This window comes from Rhipicephalus microplus, chromosome 8 (genome assembly GCF_043290135.1).
Source record: "Rhipicephalus microplus isolate Deutch F79 chromosome 8, USDA_Rmic, whole genome shotgun sequence".
NCBI lineage: Eukaryota > Metazoa > Arthropoda > Arachnida > Ixodida > Ixodidae > Rhipicephalus > Rhipicephalus microplus.
Window position 1 is genome coordinate 36,819,510 of NC_134707.1, and position 27,527 is coordinate 36,847,036.

Below are 27,527 nucleotides of genomic sequence, written 5' to 3' on the forward strand. Positions count from 1 at the left end.
TGCACGAAAAAGTACTTTATTAACTCATAGTTCATCCATGCTACTCCTCTGTGTTAACTTGATAGTTGAAACTTCATCCAGGTGTCTTCATTCAGCTCACTTTGTTGGACATTGTGGAGTGCTTAGGCCGCACAAGTGCTTTTCGGGCAGCGTCTAAAGTGGGATTAAAAAGATATTTCAATAAAAGTTAGAGCAGTTGTCTATAAAAACTATACAGCACGTATTTGATACCTAAAAAGTATCTGCACGCTCATTCACAGTCACGAACCCTTTAGCGACCATGGGAGTGACCAATAGTACATGGTTTTGCCTAGTCTTCGTTAGTGGCCTTGTTTAATGTTGTGCTTTGGTCTGTTCCGCGTAAAGGAATGAACCGTTTTGAACTTCATTAGCAGATTGGTCAGCCTAAAAGGTGATGAATGCAGCTGCAGAACATTTGCTGGCTGGTGTTTTCTGACAAAGCAGCTCCAGGCCATAATAAGCCAAACGAAGTGGACAGTAAGAAGATTAAACAAATCAATTTACTGCCCACTGTTTTCATGCTCGCTGAAGTGTCATGCGTTACCGCTCTCATAGACAACAGTATACTTAGGAATTTATATACTGTAGTTCAGCTGTGATTCTTCTCGGGTGAACGGGTGCGAGGAAGGTGGTATTAAGACTGGTGCACACTGGTGACTAACAGCGGTCGCGCGACCATTTGCGTCTGGCAACCAAAAAACGACTGATCTTCACACCAGAAGAGGCTGCACGCGAGTGACCGGAAGTCGCAATAGCAGAAAGTCACGTCTGGATCCCCCCCCCCTCGCGGTGGTCTAGTGGCTAAGGTACTCGGCTACTGACCCGCAGGTCGCGGGTTCATATCCCGGCTGCGGCGGCTGCATTTCCGTTGGAGGCGGAAATGTTGTAGGCCCGTGTGCTCAGATTTGGGTGCACGTTAAAGAACCCCAGGTGGTCGAAATTTCGGAGCCCTCCACTACGGCGTCTCTCATAATCATATGGTGGTTTTAGGACGTTAAGCCCCACATATCAATCAATCAATCAATCAATCACTCAATCAATCAATCGCGTCTGGATCTTGTTATTAGTGAGAACTCTGGATACCGGCACCAATCATCTGATTGCCGCCAGCTGAGTGAGCGAAGCAAACCAAGCACGCCGCATTTCTTGTTTTTATCTGTTCTTGCCAGCGCAATGAAACAACAAACAACAAAAATTGAGTATGGCTGATTGGTTCCAGTAGCTTTGTGATCGCAGCCGCGCCACTGAAAACTAGCAGGCAGCAACTAGCCAAAGGCCGCAACTAGCCAAAGCAGTCACTTTGCAACCGTTTGCGACCATTCACGACTACTTGCGACCAGTCGCAAATGGTCATGCGACCGCTGCTAGTTGCCGGTGTGCCCCAGCTTTTGCAGTCAAATGAGTCGGGCACAGGCCGTGCATGCTACAAGGAACCCCCGACACTGACTAAATTAGCCAACTGAAGGCGTGTGAAGGCATTGCCAAAACTGTACCCTGTTTAATGTACACTGAATTTGACACAGGCGTTGCTGGTGCCAAGTGCAGGGGTCACAGTAATGATAAATTACCTTAATTTACTGCTCCAAGGCAGCTACTCCACTAACTGACGAAGACCACTATCAGAGGCAACTGTGAGCTATAAGAGATGAGTTTGTAAAGCAGCTAAAGTTAGTGGCGTGGCGCAGTAGAAAGCATGCTCAGCTCCTTTCGCTGCAGATTGAGAGGCTGTTTGTTCAACACCCGTTAACTAAACTTATCTCTTTGAGATCTTGTGGTGTACATTTCGGACGTCATTTTAGTGACGGAAATCTTGGTGGGTCACGGCATGAAACGATTTCGTGCTAAAAAGTCATATCTGACGAAAGCGGTCAAATATATGAAACTACGTTCAGTAGATTAGCAAGTGTGACCTGGTGGGGATGCCAAATGATTGATGCATATTCCAGTGAAGGACCCACAAGGAAATTATATACTTGAAGCCCGGTCTCCCTGTCGGCTATATATGAACATCGTTTCAGAGAGCCTTGTTTCTTCTGCGTTTTACAAGTAATGTGTTCTATGTGGTCAGTTCATGTTAGTCTTGAATTGAACACAATCACTCTGGGAAATATTGCGGTACGTGGTGCGACACTGTAATTATACCTGAGAGTTCCGGTGTATCTCCTTCATATAATTGTGTCGTTTTTTGTCAATAACTCCTTCCGTCAGATAGTTTTTTGCCTTTTTGACATTATTTACGGCAGGCAATGACTGTCGTCGAAACGATGGCGCTGCGAGATGTCCCCAACTTGTGGTCACGCCCTATATCCATGTCATATGAACTTTGCCACAATATGACATACACTCTTCGATGTGCAAACCTATATTTTTACACCTCACCAGTATTTTCTAGATAATACATATTTTCGTAATATGTTCAAGCCCAAGACGCTGTGTCTGCAGCTACTTATAAAGTCGCTGAATATTCTAGACTTAAAACAACTGAGGTGACTTCCAACCCAACGCATATATAATGACAGCAATATGAAAATGACATTATTCCTAGGGTTTGAACTCGACAGCCCACGAGTGTACTTGCCATTATTTTGAATAAAGCAATGGGTATGATCCTAGAGCCACCAATAAGTAGGTCAATTTCAGTAAACACAATTCGAGGGTTACCGCCAATTTCATGTAAAATGTTACATTAATTTCAATTAATGAATGCCATTTACAGTGGTATGCCACTCGTATTAATCATTTTGCGCACCCACAATAAGTGCTAATGTGAGTTGCGCATACTGTGCTGCCCATCAGGTCCAACAATGCTTTACGTGTCCCCCATTACAATGATGTCAGCTGGCTAGTGTGGTGAATATGTGGGTACATTTATTCTCTAGGCTATGCGCAGCCCCTCATTGAAGTCCTTGCGTTATCAATTTATAAAAGATGCAAGGTCTCCATTTGTTCACGTAAGACAATTAGAAGGCTAGAATCATCCGGTGTTGACATTTCACCACCTAAATCTCGTTGCGTGACGATGGCATAGATATTTTTCAGACGCGTTGATGCCGGAACTAGAACAGTACATAGAGTTCATTTGTCTTCATGCAGAAGCTGTGCTATTGTTCATGTGAATGCTTCCACTATTTCGCGTCGACACAAACTTTTCGCTGAAGGTGACATTCGCAAAAAACTTTATTTTTTCAAATTCGTTGCATCTTAAATGTCACTTCAATTTGTTAGTACGTATATGTATTTATTCTATTTTGATATATTCATTTAAATAGATTTTTATTTGAGGTACTTGTAGTATTTCTTTCTGGAGTATGAGATTATTTAATTTGTAGAACAGTACTAGTTTTTCTTCTTGATTAACAAACCCTTCCAGCAGTTCTTGAATAGGCTCTGGGGTCCCAACTGTATAATAACAGGGAGTTTCCGAATAGGAGCCCTAAAAGCTTGGAGCCCCAAAATTATTTTACGTATGGTCGCTTTGGGTCAAGCAGGAGCATCGAGTTTTGAAAAAGGGTCTGCGGTGCTTCGGACACTCACCATATTCTGTCACTCTTGTTTTGGCCAATAGCCGTCACATCATTCCGTGCCGTCATGTTTGTCTAACCCAAAACTTTTGGGGCAGGCTTTGGGGCTCCCGCTGAATTCGAGAAATAGCGTCCCTAACCCAAAAACCAAACGTGGTTTGGGTTTTGCGCATGCGCAGTGGCGTTGACGCCATTTCTTGGGGGCGCCCAACTTTTGGGGCCCCTATTGGAAAACTCCTCAATAACTATGCACTCACTACGTGTATATTACACAAGCTTTCTTTTTCTTCCACACAAAAGGTGTAGGGAAAACATACAATTTGCACTTAAACTCGCAAAGTAAAACTTAGTGACATTCTCTTAGAGATTTAAAGCCCTAATGTAACCAAGATGGCGAAATAAACTTCAAAAACACACAACAAATCTATGACAGTGTCCCGAATGACAGCCAGAATATTTTTGAGCGAATAAAAAAAAACTCTCATTGCCACAACCATCACCAATATATATATATATATATATATATATATATATATATATATATATAGAGAGAGAGAGAGAGAGAGAGAGAGAGAGATGTGAAAAGATTTTTTTATTAAACTTCCAGGCAATGTCTGTACCAAGTGCGGCCATTCATTAAACAATGTTTTGTTTTCCAAAATCGCAAGTCGCGTGACTGGTACGTTCCATTAGGCCGAAATGTGCAAGCGTCAACAAGCTGTAAGAGCCTACTTTAGAGACGTTCGAATCTTTTTCGAAGGTGCACCTTACTGCTGTGTTTCCACGATTTCATTAGACCTAATGCTCTCTTCTTTTTAATCATTATATAACTGTAAAAATATAGGCTGAATTAGAATGTGTGAGAGCATGGCATGTTGCAAGGCTAAGGAGTGCATACAATTTGCATGTTAACACTAGATACCTGAACAATGTACAAGCTCTACTCAAAAGGCGGCAAGGGTGCATGACATGACGTTTTTTTTTTCACTACTGTTCGTGAAAATAGGTTGTATGGTAATCCGAAAAGCTCATGTGTAACTTACTGAAACACCCACAGCAAGGTGAAGAAATCCATCTCAACAGAGTCAAAACCCGTTAGACCAAACCTGCAATAGAATTGAAATGCAAATACTTTGATGCCTCCAAGTGAGACGTAGCCGTGATGTGTACAGAAATTTTGAATTTTTCTCACGTTGCCTTTGCAGTGATATATTTTCTGGCCTTACGTTAACTTCCCGTTGAAAGATTTCTGGACAACCTGTTACTACGTAGTGCACTTACCACATATTGATACGCAGGCGGACTCAACTAGAAATTTGCTCGCACATATAATTTGCTCACATAGGCGTCATTGTGGAAGCGACAGAAATCAATAAAATAATTTTTTTTCTGGACCGAGCCGTTGTGAACACAAACCTCCACCGTTTTAAAGTGGGCGTCTACTACACACCCATCTCGTGGAACGTGGATGCACAGGAACCTCAGGAACGCGCTGTTCTTGTAGTGCAACAGAAATGCATAAGAACACTTTATTTATCGATACTGTTGAATTTCTTGGTAGTGGAATGAAAAGCACCCTGGAAGGCAGGACTCGAAAAAGTTCGGGGCAGTTTGCACAAAGCACAAACCTTTCCATCTTGCCGAAATCGGATGTTAGGCGAGTTTTTCATCACAGCTTTGGTATTCGGCTGTTCTAAGCGTTCACGAATGCTGCGAAACACACAAAAGCTGTCACGCCATAAGGAGAGTGCTATCGAGCACAATGTCCATCCCAGTAGAGCAGTCATGAGGGTGCTCGGACCCAAAGGTCACAGATTTGATCCTTGCGAGAGGCCCTTTTATAGTGCGACGTTAGAACATGTTACAGGGCACAAGATGGTAGAATTTTCCAGAGCCCTCCACTATGGTGACTGTCATAATCATATTGCAGTTTGGGACACAAAACATCACATAATATTATTATTATATATATTGCTATGCACAAGGAATACCAGGACGTATACGGCTGAAGATGTTGTTTATTTTGGTCGCGAAGAAAAGCGCCAGAGCGAACAACAGGCCAATAATCGCAGTGCCATTCTCTTCCTTCTTCTTTCAGCTTGGGGAAGCCAGCATGTTCACCCATCTTCATTTTCTTCCCAGGCATGCGCAATTATTATTATTATTAGGCACCTTGTATACTGCCCCTGGGCTACCACGTCACGGTCGGCCTCTAGTGCTCTGCTTAGATATGAGTGTATAGCCACAGCCACACACTGTCTCTGCCTTAGGCTATAGATAAGCGTTGCGGCGTCTATGATGGTAGTCAAAGCAATTAAAGTGCTCAGCTGCTGACCCAGAAGTCGCGGATTTCATCCAAGCTTTGGCGGTCCCATTTGGATGGAGGGTAAGTGATAGAAACCGTGTATGGGGCGATGTAAGTGAACCTGAAAAAAGTTCTTGCAGGCTTGATTTCCAGAGTGGCTTGCGTAGCTGCCTCTGATAATCATTATCGTAGTTTAGGGTTTAGCAACGTAAAATAGCTGACATTCGTAATATTATTGTGACGACGTGCATTTGCAGCTTTCCAGATACTATAAAATATGGCTTCGCAAAACTATATGCAGTTTTTATGAGCTAATTCTTGGTGTTGGGTGCTCCGCTGGAGATTAATTATTGATGAGATTCGATTGAAATGTATAGTCTGAAGTTTCTGTATTTAACATGAAAAGAAGCAGTTTTCTTGAAGCTGTGCATTAGTACTTAGATAGCATCTGCAGTAGTTCATTTGACGGTAATGTTCTAGGGTTAGTTCACTCTCAACATTCACCTTACATATAGACACTTCACACCATCGAAGTGACGCCTTTCTGTAACGTTAAAAAAATGAAAAACTGTTCAGATATGGTGAACATTCTTCTAACTCCTTTTTGTGTGAATTTAGGCACATTTTAAACATTAAAGTAGAGGCATTAAAACAACTGATAGCATGATTCAAGACAAAGTAACATTATCACTCGCACACAGGTACCTTCTGAAAACTTTATACATTAGAAACTAATGCAAAATGGTCCTTCTTAAACGTCACTATGGTCACTAATATCCGTTTTCTTCGATTACAGTCGTGTGTGAAATGCTACGTGCTCATGTGTGATCATGTTTTTTTCGTTTTCCAACAACTTTTACAATTTCAATTTTAAATGTGATGGAATACTAAAAGTCGTCACTTACAACCATGCCGTCGCTCGTACAGCATTTGTGGAGTCATTCATACTCTCATAATGCACGACAATAGCGCTCGTCCTTGTACTGCAAAATGCTTTATGCGTGCCATAGACTGCAAACAAAAGCATCATTGTAAGTTACCATCTAATAATAACATTCTGCTCACACTTTTACATCTCGCAATATCTTATACTGCGTGCTGCATTTCAGTTTGCATGCTTCCCATACTGATCTTTTATTTGGTATGTCCTGTTGTTGGGCACGAGTAATTATGGCCAACGTGCAACATATGAATACTATATTGCGGTCGTGTTTTCTGCTTACGAAGAAGCGCTTGCCGATTGTGTGAATTGCACTCCCTGTGGCTATTTTTTATGAGAAAACGGAGCATCATTTTTTGTCATGCATGCTGCTCCCATGACGAAGGCATAATGTCAAGTAATCTATCAGAGTTTAAGATTGAATGTTTGTAGTGCATTTAATCTAACAAACAAGAAGTGGCTGCTTACTTCAAGATTTAGCGCGCAGTCTTAGCAGTATATATTGTCATACTTAATCTCGAATGGTATTTTTATAAAGGAAGTGAAGTTTTGGGACAAAGAAAACAACGAGGCGCGCATGTGTGGAACTGACGACAGGCGGCTGACTGCTTACGTGGAGACTCCTGGTATAGATTATGTCTGTAAAAGTGAGGTATTGCCCCGGCATGGACCCGTAACATTGTGCATCGTTTTTAGTGATTGCGGAGGTGTTGGTCTCACATGTCACATTTAACTTTTTGCTTGTGTAACCATTGCTTTCACATTATATAAACCACATTTAAATTGAGCCCCACATTTTTCAGGCCATCGCATGAAACACTGCTTCAGCGGGGCCACCATCGCAGGTTCCTGTGACCGTGTTTCAGTTCGTTCACGTGAAGTTGGAGATATGCAATACATTATAAATATATGCAACCTCACTAAACGGTAAAAGAGTAAAACGTGCCGAGCATTGTTTCCCTTGTACTTCAGTTGGGAATGCGTTCACGGGTAAGCATGCGCTGACTCTATAAACCTGAAGGCTGCTCGGCCTCTACGGCTGGAGAACAGGCGTATATTTGGGGAGTAGTTCACTTATTCTCTCTTCCTTTCTCTCATCCTTCACTACACTCCGCGACAAGGTTTTTTGCTACGCTGCCACTCTGACGACTGTATAGCCAGGATTGAATCATCAGGCCGGTATCTTGACTGGGGTTTCTCCAGAAGGGACAGGCCCCTCCTGTACTGCATTTGCGCATCGACTGCTCCTGGTATGCATTTCGTAGTCACCGGCTTGCGGCAGCCTCGCCCCCTGCGTAGACTGTGTGTGAGGCAGCCGAAACTATGGAGCACCTGCCGTGGGTTTGCCCAGCGCTTTGAGCACAAAGAGCAGTCTTGCTCACCGCACTCCGACGATACGGTCTGCCCACGGCTACATAGAGGGACCTCCTCTTATTGCATGGCACCAAACCCTAGTCTTCAATGCGGTTCTTCACTTCCTTGGGTTCACTGCACTGGACAAATAGCTATAGAAGCCACCTGCCAGGCTCCCAGTCATGAACGCCATTTCTCCTACTCTTGTCTCTACTTCATATCTTTTATACTCAGATCCCTCACCACAAGCTCTGAGCCATGCTTCCAATTAGGGCTGCGGAAGTTGAGTCCTCTCTTTTTATCAATCTATTTTTCTCTCTCTCTCTCTCTTGGCATTAGAGTGAAAGCCACAGAGCAAAATCCCGTGCATTCTACTGCCAGTAGAGATAGATACCTTCTGTATTCTCCACGGGAATTGTAAATTTTTCATCTTTGTTTTCTACGTAGACCTATTTGAGACAGGACACAGCTCACACCAGAAGATATTCGTATGTGTTCTGATTTATTCTTTTGAGGCTTGGCGTTTTCGAACACCCGAGAAAATTCAGCTTTTTTACGTGTACCTTGAAGGCTAAGCGGCATCTGCATGTAAATGAAACGCTGATGGTGCACCCCCGTCACCTTCCACAATGTTACGTGACCCGAGTCAAATCGGACTACTTCGTGTAGTGCTAAATCTGGAGATGCCTCGCCCCAGCAGCTTTTCCTTCAGTGCCAATAACAATCGTCGCCAAGTATACACATTTCTCCTTGTAAACTTGACTTCATTTTTGCACTATATTGTCATGCAGCAAAGGACGAAGTAGTTGTCTATAAGGAAAACAAGTTTATTGGAGCGAACCTGTGCTCCCCTAACAACTGAAAGAATACACGGGCGGCGAAGCAGCGGCCGGCAAAACGACGGGCACGCTAGTGAGCATCGGCGATCGAATGTCGCGGCATCGGCTGTGCGGGAATTTATATCCCTCGGCGCGAGGGTTTCTCGAATACTCGAATTGTATCGAGAACGCCGTGATAGCGTTAGTTCGAAACGCCATTCGTTCGGAACGCTCGAAGCGCTGTTCGATAGCGTTTTTCGAAACGCTGTGATAGCGTTTGTTCGAAACGCTGTGATAGCGTTTGTTCGAAACGCTGTAAAAACAGTGATAGCACAGGCCGGCGCAGCCAGGCCGAAAAAACAAAACACAAATAAACAAACCCAATGCATGGTTCGTGGCAATACACTACATTCAATTCGACATGGCAATAAAAAAATTCAGATCCCTGGTAAAGTGGGAATCGATGATATGCGAAGCACGAATGAGAAATGTTGATATGCCACTTTAAAATCAACACAACGTTGGGAGGTGTAGGTAAAAAGTTCTATTTATGACTTCCGTGTAATCATTATCATGTTTGTATGTGCCGGTTACCTTCGTCATTCGTTCACGTCACGTGATACCAAATTTAGCTGATGTGGAGCTAGCGAGATGGCCGCGAACACGCTATGAGCGTGATATGTTTTCATGTTCTTAAATGACACACTTTTTAGCATCATCATGATTGCATCAGTCATATACTTTCGTCATTCATTAACGTATCGTAACACCAAATTTGGTATATGTGTAGTTAGCAAAACGACCTCGAGCGCATCATGCAGGGTCCAATATACTAAAATGTAGCGTTGACGTGCGCGCACGCTGGGCACGCAACGCTAGGTTGCGAACCGCAAGCACTCTATAGTCTGACGCCAGGCGCGACCCGTGCGACCATGCAGCGTCCGTTGGTGCGGCCCGACGGCAACCAGCGCTAAATTCGACATCCTGCATTTCCTGCTGATGCATTACCCAGACAACACTGCGTCTCAGATCTCTTTTTTGTGTCTGCATGTTTTCTTGTTTGCATCATGTTTGCACCAGTAGCACACCTTCGTCATCCATTGACGTCACCTAATACAATATTTGGTATATGGGAAGCTAGCGAAACGGCCTTAAGTGCTTCATGGGCATAGCATGTAGTCATGTCATTACATGACACGCATTTCATGTTTATCATGTTTGCACCATTATCATACCTTCGTCATCTATTTATGCCCCATAATACCATGTTTGATATGGGACGCTAGCGAAAAGGCCACGAGCGCGTCATGAGAGCAGCATGTAATCATGTTGTTACACGACATGCTAATCATGATTTTCAAGTTAGGGTCGGTCGCTTCTGTTCGGCATTTAATGTTGTCGTGCAATACCAGTTTTGCAACATGCCATATGAACGAAACCACAGCAGGACCCTATAATGTAAATCATGACATTCATGACACACATATCACGATTTTCATGTTATGACTAGTCGGATATGTTCGTCATACAGTCCTGTTATGCCATACCAAGTTTGGTATCGATAGCATTATCAAAACAGCCAGGAGAGCTAAAAGTCGCAAGCGGCTAGATAGATAGATAGATACGCTCAAAGTCGCACAAGTTCGCTAAGAAATGCTTCACATATAATAATAGACTGGCTATGCTATGCTTCATCATTTTTCTTCTGGACTCCCATTCTATTCATTCACACATCTACTCCTCCAAACTCTCACTTGCTCTGCCGGCCTTATCATACTACGCTTAGCTGTGTTGATAGAGGTTCTGCCAAAAATGACTTAAGACCGTTTGCATCACAAGCAGACGGCTTGCCAGAGAGCATCGATACTGCTGATATTGGTTCCAAACAAGAGAAATATTTATTGGAATGTTATGTAGTAAAAAGTCTCCTTATTGCATGCAATATACGGTGGCAGAAGTATGGGATCGCCCCAGGTGTCGAAACGGGCAATTGAGCAATGGGTAGGTATTTAAACACCGAACCAATAGAGAACACTCAGACATGTTAATCAACACCAGCTGCAAGAGCATCAACACAGTGAGGAATCCTGCACTTCCTTGTGCACACAAAGTGGGCCTTTCGCCGATTCTCAAAAAGAAGGATCGGGGCTTAGTGGGAACCTAACGGAAGTTGAAAGGCACTCCAGTACAGTTCGAAACGACCAATGCCGTATACGCAGTCGTTCAGTTCTTTACGGCACGGTTGAAGCATACAGTTAGAACGCAAGAAAAGCTAACACTTGAAAAGGTGATTTGAACAGGCCAAGTTATCACGTCCCACTCTTAAATACCAAGCTCAAACCTTCACCAACAAGTTGAGAGCGTAGATCCTTAGGCCGGCACTTTACCGTAGCCGTGGTGCAAAATTTCCAGTGCCGAGTAAGCACACCAAGCAAAACATCAGGCGCGCACTCTCGGAGAGCGCAGGCACGGCAGCAGATGGCACGCACTGCGCCATGTGTGTCGCACACTGACGACTCGGCCGATCTCGTCACAGAGCCCAGCAGATGCTCTCCCCACCCATCACCTTCACAAAAGCCACAAGCATAGTCTAAAGAAACCCGTTTATTTCTAAAAAAGCGTCGCTCATCGGTTGTATTTGAACAAAGAACAGCTGTTAGATTTATTTTTTTATGCCATTGCGTTCTATACTCGGGGCAGTGTCCATTCTGCGGTGTCCCTGACAATACCGCGCATGTGTAACTGTCCCTTATGCTTTTCTCCCTCTCAGTTGTGTGCTCTCCTCCTCCCCCTCTATCTGTGCTGAAGGTGCGGCGCAAAAAATGATTGCACACAACTCTCTCTGCGGCCAGAGCAGGGTAACATTAGAGGCCACTGTAACGCCTGGGCTTCGACGGTGCTCACGCTTTCTCTCTTAATATATTCTCCCTTTAACATTTGTTAGGGTGTGGCTTGAGTTGTGTTGACAAGTGAGACGAAACTCCATGCGCACCTGCGGCGATATTTTCGCATGCCACTATGTTGGTCCTTACGGGAAGATGATGTGTAATTTGATAAGGTCTGCCACTCGGCTGCTCACCCGCATGTGGGCGGTTTGAATCCCAGCTGCGGCGGCTGCATTTCGAATCCTGGCTGCGGCGGCTGCATTTCCGATGGGGGCGGAAATGTTGTAGGCCTGTGTGCTCAGATTTGGGTGCACAATAATGAGCCCCAGGTGGTCGAAATTTCCAGAGCCCTCCTACACGGCGTCTCTCATAATCATATGGTGGTTTTGGGTTGTTAAACCCTAGATATCAATCAATGATAAGAGTCTGCTAATGATCGCCATTGTTACTGTATACTTTAACTTATATTTAGGTAATAAAAAAGAACTCTGATCAGGACACCTTCAGTTAAGAGCAGCCATCGTCCATAAATAAAACGCAGCAAATTGTTACATCACCAATTTAGTAGTTTTAATTTACTTACAGAAGTAAACCTCCTCGTCTGCAGTTTCTTCTGCGAACAGTGGCTTCCTAAAATCGGCAAAAATCATGCTCTTAGGCCAAGTTCATTCATTCTGACATTCGATGCTGTGTAAAACACGAAAATATTCTGCTGTTTACATAAACACATGAATAATTTCTATATATTTACTATTTATGCAATACAAATGCATTTTACACGAACATATACCAATCACATAAAAAAGAGAAAGAATGAAAAGCGTAATTCCTTTCTTTTTCATAATGACAGCAACCGGTGTTTCAGTCAATATCCGCTTCAGCTATAGTTGTCTTGCAACACCTTTTCAATTGGCCATCAAACGGACTCACTGAGGCAGCTTATTGCCTCACCAATTCACTGCTGAAAAAAATTTTTAGAATTCCTTGAGTCCGAGTGAAGATACAAAAATATGTCGTACAATTCATTTGCATTCTCCTCTCGTAGCGATGAGTGCCGGAAGGTAAGCACCGAGAGATGATGAAAATGGAAAGAAAATATGTCATGCGTGACCCGTGACTTGAAGCACTTTTAGGGACGAAGTTTTTTGTGATGTGGGTTGTGCGCCTGCGATGTGAGTAATAGTAGTAGTAGTAGTAGTAGTAGTAGTAGTAGTAGTAGTAGTAGTAGTAGTAGACGTAAGCGGCTAGATAGATGGATGGATGGATACGCAGGTAGCTCGGCAGGCTGAGGATTGTCGCTTCGTAGGAGCAGAAGTACGTCACAAGTTCCTACGATGAGCGTTATGTACGGGTACCGATATCCTCCCAAGCACCCTCGCCTGCCTGCTCTCCACCTGATAGCTCCACCTCTGCCACTTATGGCAGAGGTGGAGCAGAGGTTTAACAACGCTGATAGCTCCACCTTTGCCACTTATGAGCGTTAGGCATTTCGCTCATGGCAGTGGCAATTGTGGCACTGAGGGGCAGGTGCCGATCGACGTACTTACCCAACAACACTTAATTACCCAACAACGTACTTACCCAACAACACTGCCTTCGACGTACATAACCATTATGCGCCGGCTCGTTAAGAAGCCTTCCTACAGAAACGCCCTGTGCAACTCTAAGCAGGTTTTTGTTACATAATTCACTCTCTGATTATGGGGGTGATTTTTTAGATGCGAAGTATCATATGGTCGAGCTCAATCCATTTTGCGGTGAGACCACCCTTGCTGTGCGTCCCTCTTCTCTCCCTTCTCTTCTAAGCTCGCCCTCTCTCGCCTCTTTTGCCACCATGCCACGTGGCGCTGTTATGTAAAGTGAGCAATGTACTTCGTGTTTCGCAGTAATAGTAGTGCACTTTTTAAGGACGATAGTCTTTCTTGGGACCTTCAACATAAAAATTTTTGGCTGTTTGTATATCAATCTGTCTGTCTGTCTGTACATTTGTGTGTTTGTCTGTCCTTAACGGTACCCTTACGGCACCAATGTGGCCAAACGGCCAACCACATCTGCAGTGCCCACCAATATTGCTCAAGATTCAGCATTCCTACTTGTGCAATTGTCAATTAAAAAGCAAGTATTGTGCATATCTGAGGAATTATATCAGCACGCTAATATTTTGTCTGTAAGTCTCTTTCTAAAAAAAGCATACATAATTAATTCTAAGCACTGTAGCAATTATCCCGTTGCACTGACAATGCAGCGCTTAAAAGAAACAGCAAATGTTTCCAAGGCTTTGCTAAGACCACACTGTGGTGGCATATACCAGTCGCCTTGCATTCTACACCTTATCACCTCCGAGACAGGCACACAGTGCGCGCCGGCTTCCTTTTGCATGATAACTGTCAGATAGCACTCATGTCTCACATGTGACATGACGTGATGCGCTGTTCGCCGGATGGAGGCGGAAATGTTGTAGGCCCGTGTACTCAGATTTGGGTGCACGTTAAAGAACCCCAGGTGGTTAAAATTTCCGAAGCCCTCCACTACGGCGTCTCTCATAATCATATGGTAGTTTTGGAACGTTAAATGCCACAAATCAATCAATCAATCAGCGCTCTTCGCCTCCGCTGCACGCTCGAGGCACTCTATCACAGCACGTCTAGAATATAATTTACCGATTTTCTTGCGCAGAACAACAAATGTACGTTTTGTTCACTCTCTCCAGACGCCTTTTGTACGTAGCCAAAATTTCATCCTTCTGATCACGAGAAGTTCATGGGACAATCGATTCCTCAAGTCGCTTTTTGTTGGAGGCACAACAGGAAACACTCACTCCACTTCTGCTTTAGACATAAAAGAGAACGAAAGTTTTTTTGCCCTCTCTGCAGTATCTTGCATATCATAAGCACCTGATAAATCCCAATAGGCTTATATCTCGATTCAGAATTGCAATGCTGGCATGTCGGCACTCACATCCCCAATTCGATAAACGTACCGTACCTGCTCCTCAATACAGGCTCAGAGCAACCATATTCTTGGGGAGGTTTCCCAACTGTTCGTCGAATTCGGCCTCTTAACAAATGATGCGTTGTGCGGTCTTCAGCTAAAGTCGCTCGAAAAACAAGACTGGCAGGGCTCTTCGCATGCAAATGTTTTTTTTTTTTTTTGCGCCTTTGTTAACTAATCTTGCAAACAACACCTTGGATGTATTTTTGTTAGAAACGCATGGAGTGCATCGTACTATGCACACACACATAAAAAAAACCGAGCCACTGGTTTAAAAAAATAGAATAGAACAGTCGACATAACAAATGTCATAACTGACAAATGCAGCATTGTCGGCAGTGAAAATATGAGACCTGAATGGTAAATGACTGTAAAAACAATAAGATGCGTGCACTTTCAGCCAGGCTTCGCTGAGTCGCACGAATCCAATTTTCGCCAACGTTCTCCTAGTGTGGCGCTACCCGTACAGCTCAGAGCATTAGCGCGTCAGACGGATAGGGCTAAAAGCCTGAACGAGTCCCCTGATTGCGACATTACAGTGCTGTATATAGCCTATATGAGTGCTAATAATATTGTGAAAACCATGGTGGCCGGGACGCGTTTTGGGCACACGCAATTGCTTATGGTATTCAGAAGTAAAAAAATGTGATTGCGCCGAGGAAGCCGCAGCTAGCAGTGTGAATGAAAACTTTATATTTTTTTTGTATAGTCGAACTTGGTTTGAGCGTATATTAGCTGTTGATGCCAGCGCTAGAATAATAGCCAAAAAGAAGCCAAGTAGCCATCGTCATTTTTGCGGCGCCACGGCCTTTTAAAGGGAGCCAATGTGGCGTAAAGTAGCTTGATCTGGCAACCGTGGCGGCCTGCCAGAAGTGAGCGACACGCATTTATAAAGCAGTATTTGAATGTTGCTGCACTGAACTGCAATTATGCTACACTAAACCTACTGCTTCAACGGCTACAGATATTGAGGAGAGTGCAAATATCTAGTGAAATACTCTCGCTCGTACTACCACACACAGGAGAATTGTTCGTAAAATGGTACACGAATGTCTTTCCTTCATGAGGAACCAGTGCCAAAAAATTTCAACTTGACCACCATTTCGATTGAGTACCGAGAATAATGTTGTTCGAGGTATAGCGCATCCAGGACGGGACAGAGAAGAAGTTGACTACCAAGAATACACCGAAGAAATAAATGAATCATTATTGGCTTTGTAATGAACTATCAGAGATAACTTGCTGCTTTTTAGGGGTGAAGCTCCTTAAGGCGTCACCCAATCGTCCTCTGTAGTAATCACCTGTATCGGGTATGTGCCACAGTAGAGTTTAGTTCTTGAAATGACCGCTAGATGGTGGTACTTGTATATAAACATTATATGATAAAATACAAGATTGTGGTACTTGGAGTGTTTAGTTGATGTACAGACATACAGATGGACAGACGTAGGGACGAACTGATCAACCCACCGTTGGATGGGTGGACGAATGCATGAATGGACAGGTGGATGATTCGCCCCACTCGTGATCTTTCAGTCCGTAGATACGCTAGGATTTTTTAGGCACCCTATCACTTACACATATGTTCGCAATATCAGTTACTAGCGAGAACTTGTGAAGCCATTGTACATACCGTGTAAATAAATAGTTAACCGTATTATTTGCGTCTTGCTGGGTAGCAACATGGGTCTTTAAATTTTCAAGAGTAAAGTTTGCCTCCAGTGAGCCTGGCTCAGGCGTATATTCAACACCAAGGCTATCAATCTGAAACCATGATGGAGAGCATTAGACATTTCTGCACCACATTAACTCTGCGTTCCTCTCAAAACAGATGTACGCAGATATGCACAAAAGGAGAACAATAAGAAGATCCCTCAATCGTTTGTCGCTCGCATTTTTTTAATAGTGTATGGTTGTTAGTTGCAACATCACATTTGGGTGCACGTTAAAGAACCCCAGGTGGTCGAAATTCCCGGAGCCCTCTACTACGGCATCTCTCATAATCATGTGGTGTTTTGGGATGTTAAACCAACGGCAAAATATAATTTCCAGGGGTGCAATAAATGGCCTGGAGGCTTTGAAGCAAAAAGAGTCTGGCCTAGCCTCCACTCATGAAGTTTTGAAGGACTTGTAAATCAAGTTTTTGGATCTTAAGCTCATGTTCCGGGCAGACCATAGTCGCTGAGGGTTTCGGGCTCGCAAAAATTGTAAACAGTATTTATGGTGATCTGCTTACATTTTGCTCTCCTGAACTGTTGCAATTTTTTTCGTCGCAGGTCAACAGCCTTCAGGCTCGGTAGAGATTACCCTCTATTGAGTGTCTCTTGGGCATAAAAAGGCTGTCCAGAGGACTAAAAGTAGATATTGGTGCAAATATGCGAGACAAAATGAACTAAAAAAACTACGATCATTTCTGATGTACACAGGAGGTGACCTTGATAATTTAGCCGGCATACAAGGCAAGAATATGGTTTTGAGCACTTCAACAAAATTCTCAATGTTTACCCAACCACACAGGATAAAGTGGAAGCGGCAGGTAGGCACTGGATACTTGAATGTACAATTAAACACACCTCATTTGCCAAAAAGGGTTAGTGTTCTTTCTACATTCAGTGCTACCGACACAGGCTAAATTACGGGGCATGTTAACATAAGCCTTCGTGAGCACAAGAGAGGTACGACTAATGAAGTCTAGTCTATATTGGAAAGCAAAACCCGAAAATGTGGTTGATGGGCATCCTTCACCGTCAACAAGATTGTATTCACATAAATGAGACAACACGTTGGGTGATTTAAGAATTTCAGCCAGTGAAAAACAAGGGACCATTCGTCCTTGCAATATATTATTTATTTGTCGCTTTTAGTTTGCATGGAACAGCCGCACTATGTAGCTTGGATAAATTCCTAGCAATAAAATGTGAGCACCTAAAATTTCTTTAACTGCTCTAGCTCAACGTTTCGTCTAGTTACGCTCCGACAAGGTACAGCATTGTATTTTTCCTTTGTTTCAGAAATCATATCTTGTGTGAAACAGACATTTCTTAATGAGGGGCAATCAAGAGCGTTTTTAATTTTAGACCTACCTGTTGAACACTTACTACTTCGATTTTGATCATTATTGACAGACTGTTGAAAAAGGCCTCAACCTGAAAAGAAAATTCGATTTATATATATATGAATACACATGAAATCATAATTCTGACTGCAGTACGTAATACATAAAATTAAGGCAGCAGCACCAGCTCAAGGCAATAGGTAGCAGAACAACTCTATTTATTCAGTTCACAGAATTATGGCTTTTTCACCCTACGTGTAAAAGAGAGCTTACAACCATTTATAACTTTACCGCAGGAATGTTGCGGCACACTGTACTGGCTGGAGTGTATGCAAAGGTTTACAATGTTTTCTTCTGTTTTTTTATGAAAAAGTGGTGATATTGATGAACATAAAAATTAACAAATATTTCACCTAATGGATTTTAAAAATTTTAGCACAAGTTGTGAATGCTGGATAAAATGGGTGTATAGAAATGTTTTATTACACTAGCAATTCTATAGACACCCTTTAAGTGTTTTCGCCATCGTCATCACGTTTTGCATCTAGTCAAAATCGATAACATATTCCCAAGTATCGTATGTTTTACCTGCGGGTAAACGCAAACGAGGGGGTGAAGAATGCGGCTGAAACATAGATAAAAAATCACCATCATAGCAATCCGTACAAATGGTTGGCCAGCGAAAGCTCAAGCGCTCGGCCCCGGTGTCTAGAAGTGGGTTCAATTGAACACTGCACTAAATCTTTTCAAAATATTCGTTACATGTTCGTAACGAATATTTGTGCCTAAAGAACCCCAAGTGATCGAAACCTCCGGAGCCCTTCACTACAACGTCTTTGATAGTTATGATATTGTTTTACGACAAGAGGATCCAACAGTTCACACTACTGGCTTCTCTGATAGTTTGCTGAAGCCTCATTGGCCAACTGAAAGTTCAAAGTATGATGCAAATTTCTAGCGGACTCACTTCATTTCTTCCTGGTGTTCTCAGACTTGAAAACTCACCAAAGCTCTACGAAAACTGCATGGAACCAGTGCTGGAAGCTTTCAAGCAGAGAAGTATGGACGTTTTAATGAACCAATTTGGAAGTAATTTCAGAGTGTCATCAATAACACACTACGTTGTGTATATTTGCATCGACCTTCCCCGCTTTATATAGCAGTTTGGCACAGAGTTCATTTTAACATACTATCCACGTCTCGCTGTGAAGTTTTGAAGGTGTTTGTGTATTTCACGTACACCTGGCACAAAGCACTTCGAGCTTCATAACAACCTTGATATATTGCTCATTTTTTTTCAATGTGTCATGCTCGACAGAACACCCGTGAAGATGGCGTCACGGCGTCCCACTTGGCCCTCGCGATGGTTAACAGCAATACATCAGTCATCATAGTTCATATTTTATTGATGGAAAAGCGAGCATAATACATTGTTGTGTATTTTGTTATATTCATATAAGTATACATGGTACCTTGTTTTTGTGCCCATAAATTGTAAGGAGAAACAAAGCTTCCCTTTTTTCACCTCTTTGAAAAGCTTCTTGAAATCCTCAAGAGTTGGTTCCTTTTCATCTTCAGTGACTTCGTTTTCCAATGAGGCTGATGACTTTAGCGTAGAATCATAAAAAACTCTGGCCGTTACACTTACACCTTGACCAACTTTCGGCAGTGACCACTCAAATTCTGAGTCTGCAAAAGATATCACATCAGGGAACACTTATAAACAGTGTTACTGGCCACTGTGTCCTTAACGTCAATGCTATATATTTTCAAAATGTGTGCTCATGACGAATATCTTCACTTATAATTTTTAGTGGAGGCAAACGATACAGTTAAAAGCCAGATCGAGAGCCCTACCATCGCTGTATTTTATGTATCTTTCAGGATGGAATCTCTAAACGTGCATGTTTCAAATTCCGAAGAGGTAGAGCAAGTACCATATGCAAGAGGTTACCTTAAAATGCCAGTAAACAAATAAAGAATTAAAATATGTGATGGTCGATTCTCGTGCATTCGTGCAGTGTGAACATCCGGCCAAACATGTTCCGAATAAGCCATGCGATAATAAAAGTACAGGGTAGAGGACAACACACTTGATCTAGCATCACTTTCTCGCTTCGTCTTTCTACTATTTTCGACAGTCAAGAATTAAAGGTGTCACCCTCTGTCGTGAGCACACCCACTTTGGCATCCTAGAGAGACTAAAGCAAATACGTCATCGGCAAGCAGGCAAGGACCACGCAAAGCCTTCTTAATGGGTCGTTCACGTCAGAGTGACGCTCGAGTGACCCTAGCGGTAGGGTGAAGAAGTGCTGTAGACGGTATACTAAGTCGCAGCACCGCAGAGTTCAGGTGCCACCGATTCGTGTCGAAGATGTCTGAAAAAAGTCACAACTTTGCCGTGAAGGTGAAGCAATGAACACAATAGCTCTAAATTGGAAGGTCACCCGCAGATAGGCAACGAAATCAAAATGTGCCCCGCGTTTCTCACGCACAAAGGACGCACGAAACGAACTCACAGATACAGATAAACACGAATGAGCGTATCATTCTTTACTTCGCTGCGTCTGAAAAGTGCGCCCTTTTTGCAAACGGGGGCTGTGCAACGATTGCAGTAACCTTTTTTGCGCCCGGTAACAACAGAATCGTTCCGACTAAACTCATAGCCTAGCCAAGACGTACAATTCTTCCCACTGCAAGATAATGGTGCGCGATCGAGCGTACACCTACTTATTCTCTACGGGGGCCAAAGTACGCGTGAGAGGAGAGAGCTGCCCCGCACTTATTGCGCCATCTTGCTGATAATGCTGAAAACACCATATCCCCCCCCCCCCCGAGATGCCCGCCAACATCGGTAAGTGGTAGATATGAGTAGCTTGCCGTTTGAACGCTGAAGGAGGTACCTCTTGGTGGCTCAGTGGTTGACCCCTCACATTCGCGACGCGAAGGTCCCAAGTTCGATTCCGTGCGCCGAAGTCTTTTTTCCGGGACTTCTTTCTTTCTTGCGTTTTCATATATATATATATATATATATATATATATATATATATATATATATATATATATATATATATATATATATATATACTGCGCATGACATTGACACGGACAGTGAAATCTAGCTGAGAGGGTCCAAATAATTACTATCTTAATAAAATGAAGTGGATGGAACCTAAAGCTGCCCAAGGGGACAGTTTTGTCTCTTCGCATGTGAATAAAACTGGACATAATTGTTTTTGATAGAAAATTTTCAGGATACGCAGAGTTGTGGTACTTATTCAATTTCATCTCATCTTGTTTGAGACATCTAAAAGTAGGTGTCCTTTTATGAACATTGAAAGGAGCGTTTGTCGTGGCGGAGCGAGTCTTTTTTTGCATTGCTATACGTCTGCTTCTTCGCTTGGGCTAAGGATGCGTGCTCGCTTCCTTTTCTGTTCACCACTTCATTGAGTTTCGTTGATACAATGTACTAGACTGCACAATTCTCAAGCTCGAGAGAAACCTTTTGTCAGGCAATCTTCCCCGAAAGTTTTCCCGTATATGTCACATAGTTCTCTGGGAATGAACATAGACAGGAACAGGCATATTTGTGCATGTTCTTAGAATAGCCCACTCAATATTGTCATGTCCTTTAGGTGAAGCTTGAAAACAGATGCGCATCACTATAAGGGTTGCTTGTAATGCTAAATAAACACCATTCACTAATGATTGATATCTTTTTCTGCAGCAGCCTGACTGAAAGAACGTTTTCTGACTTGAAAGAATGAAGTACTGAGATCCCCTTGTTTTTCTGGCTAGATGCTGTGGAATCTATTTTTATCTAAGATGTGATGGCATACATGTGTGGACTCGCATAATGTGCAATGTTTGCACCACAAAGGAACAACTCCTGAACAGTCGCAAACCTTTCCTTTTGTTTCTTTGTCATGAGAAATACATTTTAAAATTCAACAGATTATGCAAAATTGTCTGTACTGGACACCCTTTCTGCCGCTACCGACGACACCTCTTTCAATCCATGACGCACCTGCGAAGAACAGGCGAAGGGTTTTTTGCAAGGTTTTAGCAAAAGTCTTGCAGTTTCACGAGGTTTATTGAGGGATGCTCCCACATAACCAATCAGCAGTGTTATTTCGAGCATGCATGTTGTATAAAACAATTATCACTCAACATGATCTTGAAAAACAGGTGATGGTCAAGTATGCCCTTCGAACCTACAAGGATAAAGTTTTCTCAAACTAAACAAAACCCAACACAGCCTTGAGAACAATACGGTTGTTTTGTGATTAAACTGCAATCGTGCAACTGTAGGGAATACATTGTTGGTAGGACACCCAAAGTAAGTTTCTTGATTTGTTTGTGGAATGTGGTGGGTTGCTCGCCTTGAAGGGACACCGAAGAGGTTTTGAATTCACAAATTTATAACGAATTCGGTATACGCGACCTCTTATCACATGTCTACAGAGCATTTTTCGCGATGTTCGATTAAACAACGGCGCTATAGGGAACCAAAGCTCAAGTTTGCGGAGCAATGACAACGCCGCGCCTGGCTCTGGCGGCAAACTCTGAAACACTTGAGGAGAGATGCGGGAGAGGTCGCATCAAGTGCGTGTGTTTCGCCAAAACGAGAGCGCGTGCGACACACGGGAAACGTGTTCTTCAGTCGCTGCAGGGAACTTAGGCGTCGTGTTGTCAGCTTGGTGCGCTAAAACAAGACGCTCGCAGTGAGAAGTTGCCTTTCCACGATGGAAGAAGCGGTCTCACAGAAGCTTCGGCGAGGTCCGAAGTATTGTGTTGTGGGCCACCACAACAATGCAGAAAACACCAAGAGACGCCCTCCACGTGTAAAGCTGTATCAGTTTGCCATCTAGTCACAGCCGGCGAACGCAACCGCGTTCGCGACAGATAGAGCAAGCATGACACGAGAACCGGAGAAAAGAAATTTGCCCCGTGTCTGCACGTTACACCGCTAACGTCGTCGAAAGACGATAGTCGCGTCTGGAGAGTGAACAAAACGTTTATTTGGTGATCTGCGCAAGAAAATCGGTGAACGTTGTTCTGGAGGCGCTGCCTTAGTGTATCGAGCGTGCAGCGGAGGCGAAGGAGCGCATCAAGTCACGTCACATGTGAGACATGAGCGCCATCTGGCAGTTATACTGAAAAATGGGCGCGCGCCGTGCGCACCTGTCTCTGATGTGATAAGGTATAAAACGCGAAGCGACGGGGTAGGTGCCACCACTGTGTCGTCTTTGCAAAGCGTTGGAAACAATTGCCTTTTCGTGCAAACGTTGCATGGCCAGCGCAGCGTTATAAAGGCTTCGATCCCTAATATTACTTATGTATGCCCTTTCTACTAAAACATACACATACATAATATTGACATGTTGTTATGGTGCCTGAGATATGCGCAATAATTGCTTTTTAATTGACAATCGCAAGCGTATGAACACTGAACCTTGAGCACTATTGGTGGGCGCTGCGGATAGGGTGGGCTGTTTGGATTATCGTTTGGTCACAATGGTGCCGTTTAGGGTACCGTTAAGGGTGGACAAACAGACAACTCCAGACAGACAGACAGACAGACAGACAGACAGACAGACAGACAGACAGACAGACAGACAGACAGACAGACCGAAATTTACGCGTCGAAGTTCCCCAAGAAAGACTATCGTCCTTAAAAAAAAGGCGAGCATTTGAACTCTGCTCTCGGTGGCTAAACTTAGCTTGCTGCTTCGCGGCGACGTCAGAGGGTCAAGTGCGGCACGGAGGACATGACTAAAACATTTTCATGCTATGACCATGTAACTTTTCTATATTTTTTCAGCACGCCGCAGACGTTTGCAAAAGACAGTGCATGGCTGCTCTTGCCAGATACCACATCAAAATGACAATTATATGGTTTCCATAAATGTCAACACAGCACATCGATAGAGTATGCGGCTTCATGTCGGCAGATTGAGGCTTACTTCGAGGCATACGTCAAGCACGGTATTGTCAGGGAGGACTCGAGAAGTGCATTTCGCAGTGACTCGGCAGTCCTCCTCTTCCGCCCCGCCGGGGTGGTCTAGTGGCTATGGTACTCGTCTGCTGACCCGCAGGTCACGGGTTCGAATCTCGGCTGCATTTTCGATGGAGGCACGAATGTTGTAGGCCCGTGTGCTTAGATTTGGATGCACGTTAAAGAAGCATAAGTGGTCCAAACTTCCGGAGCCCTCTACTACGGCGTCTCTCATAATATGGTGGTTTTGGGACGTTAAACCCCACATATCAATCGAGTCCTGTTCTTCCATCGTCTGCTCAACATCGTAAACTTGACTAACGAGCTTTACTACTTTTGTTCGATTCGCTTCTCGGAAGTGCTTGTCTAGCTCAGAGATCTTTGTGAAGCTGCACTGCGGGCGGTACAATGTGAGGTCACTCAAACGCTTCGCGCGCTCGCTGTACGTAAGCGAGCAGCAGCGCATTGTAGCGAAGAAAAAACGCGCCATCTACATCACCAATTTCTACTCTTCTACCGAGGATGGCGCTGCCGATGAATGGATTGATATGACTGTACCCTTTAGATCGGGTGGTGGCTAACGCCACCAATCCGTAATACTTAGTGAACCAAAAACTAGATTTATTTTTTTATTCTTTAAATAGTGAGGTTGAAAACTCGTACTCTGCAGTGAAGGGTTTAAATTTCATTCTTGCCTTGACTTTAGCCACGAATCAGAACCTCCTTCTAGTTAATTCTACCCGCTTAAAGTCTATTTGGCCCTCCCAGTCCCTAAACCCCAGTGCTTTGAAAAATTCTTCGCCATCATCCTGAACTATAGGGTGAAGCTCTTTACATAACATTATGAATTGTTCGGCAGTTTCCTCTTCCTCTCCACATGCACTGCATATCGTGTCTACTCCTTCGTATTTGGCCCCATATGTCTTCGTTCGCAATACTCTTGTCCTGGCCTCAGACAGTTGAGAACTACCCCGAGTATTATCATAGATATTTTCCTTAACAATTTCCTGCTTAAAAGTTTACACCTTTTCTCAGCCCTTTCCCACTCTCGTTGTGAAAATGGAACCATTGCACCACTTGATTCATCCTTGTCTATTGTGGTGCCTACAGCACTTCTTTGTTGAAATGTTTCCGCCACCCTTGTTCTTATATATTCAATAGCTTCGTCCTCTTCTAGCCTAGCACCTTGAGCTGTGGTTATAAACCTCTGCTCTAGGCGCGTCTCATTTCGTAGAGAATTTAGATGGTTCCCAAACTTCGCAGCTGCCTTTCTATCTGTTTTATGTACTTCTGCCAGCCACTGAGCTGACCTAAGGGACTTTAAGCTGACCGGAGTTGCAGCGCCACCATGCGTTTCTTTGGCTTCCTATAAGCGAGCAAACTTTAACCGAAAAAACGCCCCCCCCCCCCCCCCGCCCCAGCATGCGCTTGCGCAGGGGCGGAGTACAGGGGAGAAAGTCACGCGGGGAGTTGACGTCACCGTCAGGGTCGAGCCACTGCCCGGCGGGCAACACTGCGCGGGCCACCTGCGTCGTTCAGTAAACCCGGCTTGTTCGTTGTTGTGCCTTATTTCTGTGTTGATCTGCTACCTGGCGAGACATCAGATCTGCCAGTTCGTAAGGATATATTGCCATTGCACCATTCCCTTAATCTGATCAGAGATTTTCGCCATCTGGCATTCACTAGTGTTTGTGTAAGGTTGAAATGGACTGGCGATGCCGAGTTACTGCGCTGCCTAAGGCTGTCACACCACTTACTGTCTCGATGAGGTCGCTCTTTACAAGTTTTCTCGGGATCAGAAGATGGCTGCAATATGGGCCGCTGCAGTTAAAAGAAAATACTTAAAACTTACGAGATGAATTGCGCTGCGGCGGTCGCGAACCTGCCGAATTTTGAAGCAGCAGCAGCACTCCTCCTCGGTCCCCGTTTGTACGCAGTGCGTGAATAGGCACGTATGATGAAAAGGCGCGTGCAAAGATATCAGTAGGCACAATTAAATCAGCAATTCTAAACGACAGTCGCATGCTTCTAGCACAGCTAACATACTTTTTGCGTTTTGACACATCATCACTGTAGTAATGGGCATAATTTAGCACAAGTGATGGTATTATAAAAAAACGGAACTGTAATATATAAGCCGGACTAATCTTGTGCAATTTTCAGCTGAGTTCAGAACACATTTCACTACTGCGGCAAGAGCGACACTCGCCTGGGTTTTTTTGTTTTTCTCATGGTAGCATGCTGAGTCATCGCATGCGCCTTGCCCGCTGCAGAGTACGAAACTTCCTGCATAACAACGCTGCACTCTGACTTGTGAAATCCGCAAACAGCTGATCTTTATGCACGCTGCCCGCACCTAGATCTGATTGTGCCGATACGCAGCTGAAAGCGAATGCCGATGCTGCTGTTTCTGATTGAATTGAATATCAACTGATAAACGTATCATTTTTAACGCTTTGCTACAGAGAAACTAAGCACTGGCATGCATCTTACGACCTGGCATGCATTTTAGCCGCCCTTACGACCCGCTAAAATGTGTATGAATGTACAGCGAAGTCGAGTAGTTGCTGTTAGTATGGCGAACTGTGAAAGTCGGAGCAATTTCAACAGATGAACACGGCATTGACTGCCGGCGAGCGCAGTCTGCTATTCTTACCTTACATTTGAGAGTGACGTCATGGAGCTTCGACCAATCACAACGGCTGCCAGACTCGCGAAGTTGCCCGCGGCGCCTGTTGCTCGTTTTCGGCAAAATAAGGTTATTTACGTTGGTTTACCCAAATTTCCGACTTGATTTTCGACTTCACCGCAAAAAAACGCGCATCATGACATCATAATCTTGTTTTTTAAAGTGATTTAGTGTCCCTTTATTTCTGTGAAGCGCACTACAGCGTTTATGTAGAAGGTCGTTGTTGCGATCTGATTTGCCAAAGGTTCTACCAACCCCAGCTGGGCACACAAAATTTTTCGATCCACTTAATCAGATAATCTTCGTTTATTATTCTTACAGATAATTTGCTTTCACCTTACGTAAAAGTATGCATGCTTGTTTCGTGTTTCCTAAAAAACCTTGAACTAGAACCAGAGCCATGAACGTCTGATTTTAGACGACTCCAACTTTAGCAAAGTCCTGAACTGTATATCTCCGAAACAGTCACCGGAGCTTCTCTCGATACTTGTGCCAATATATTAGCAGATATGTCTCTACACGATATCTTTGAAACAGACACAAGATATTCTGTTGATGAATGTGGTAATATATTTCAAGATATCTGTCTCTGCACTATGCTATCCTCTCCATTCCTGCCTACAAAATACAAAAAGAGCTTCGACATCTGGCATCCCTTTACACCTGACGCAGTGCAACTAACAAAGGGTTTCCGCGTGCACATTTGCAAGTATGTATTCAAGAGGCTTACAGTACTGGTACTGGTTGTCTTGCTCGTGTTTCCCGTTTAATTGGTTGTCTTGCTCGTGTTTCCCGTTTAACCATGGCGAGTATTGATCGTTATGGTAGAACGCATGAGTGGATGCAATGTATGCAATAAAGAAAAGCAGAACAGCTGGATTCATATTAGAATACATGCGAAACTTGTGCAACTGGGTCACTCAAGTTGTAGCAACCTCTCGTGGAACTCCG

General features: G+C 43.7%; 1 protein-coding gene across 2 annotated transcripts; it reads right to left on the bottom strand.

The window, feature by feature from the left end:
- On the bottom strand, nt 1-27,527 carry LOC142768946 (uncharacterized). Of its 2 annotated transcripts, XM_075871550.1 has the most exons (8): nt 27,307-27,527; nt 19,415-19,578; nt 17,918-17,980; nt 16,468-16,598; nt 12,427-12,473; nt 6,753-6,858; nt 4,586-4,648; nt 1-153 (listed from the first exon to the last, which is right to left on the bottom strand). In XM_075871550.1, exons 1-8 carry the CDS (start codon nt 27,470-27,472, stop codon nt 123-125), a joined length of 771 nt encoding a protein of 256 aa, XP_075727665.1. In that variant the 5' UTR covers nt 27,473-27,527; the 3' UTR covers nt 1-122. The 2 variants fall into 2 exon arrangements, with proteins under 2 accessions (XP_075727665.1, XP_075727666.1); XM_075871551.1 differs by lacking the exon at nt 4,586-4,648.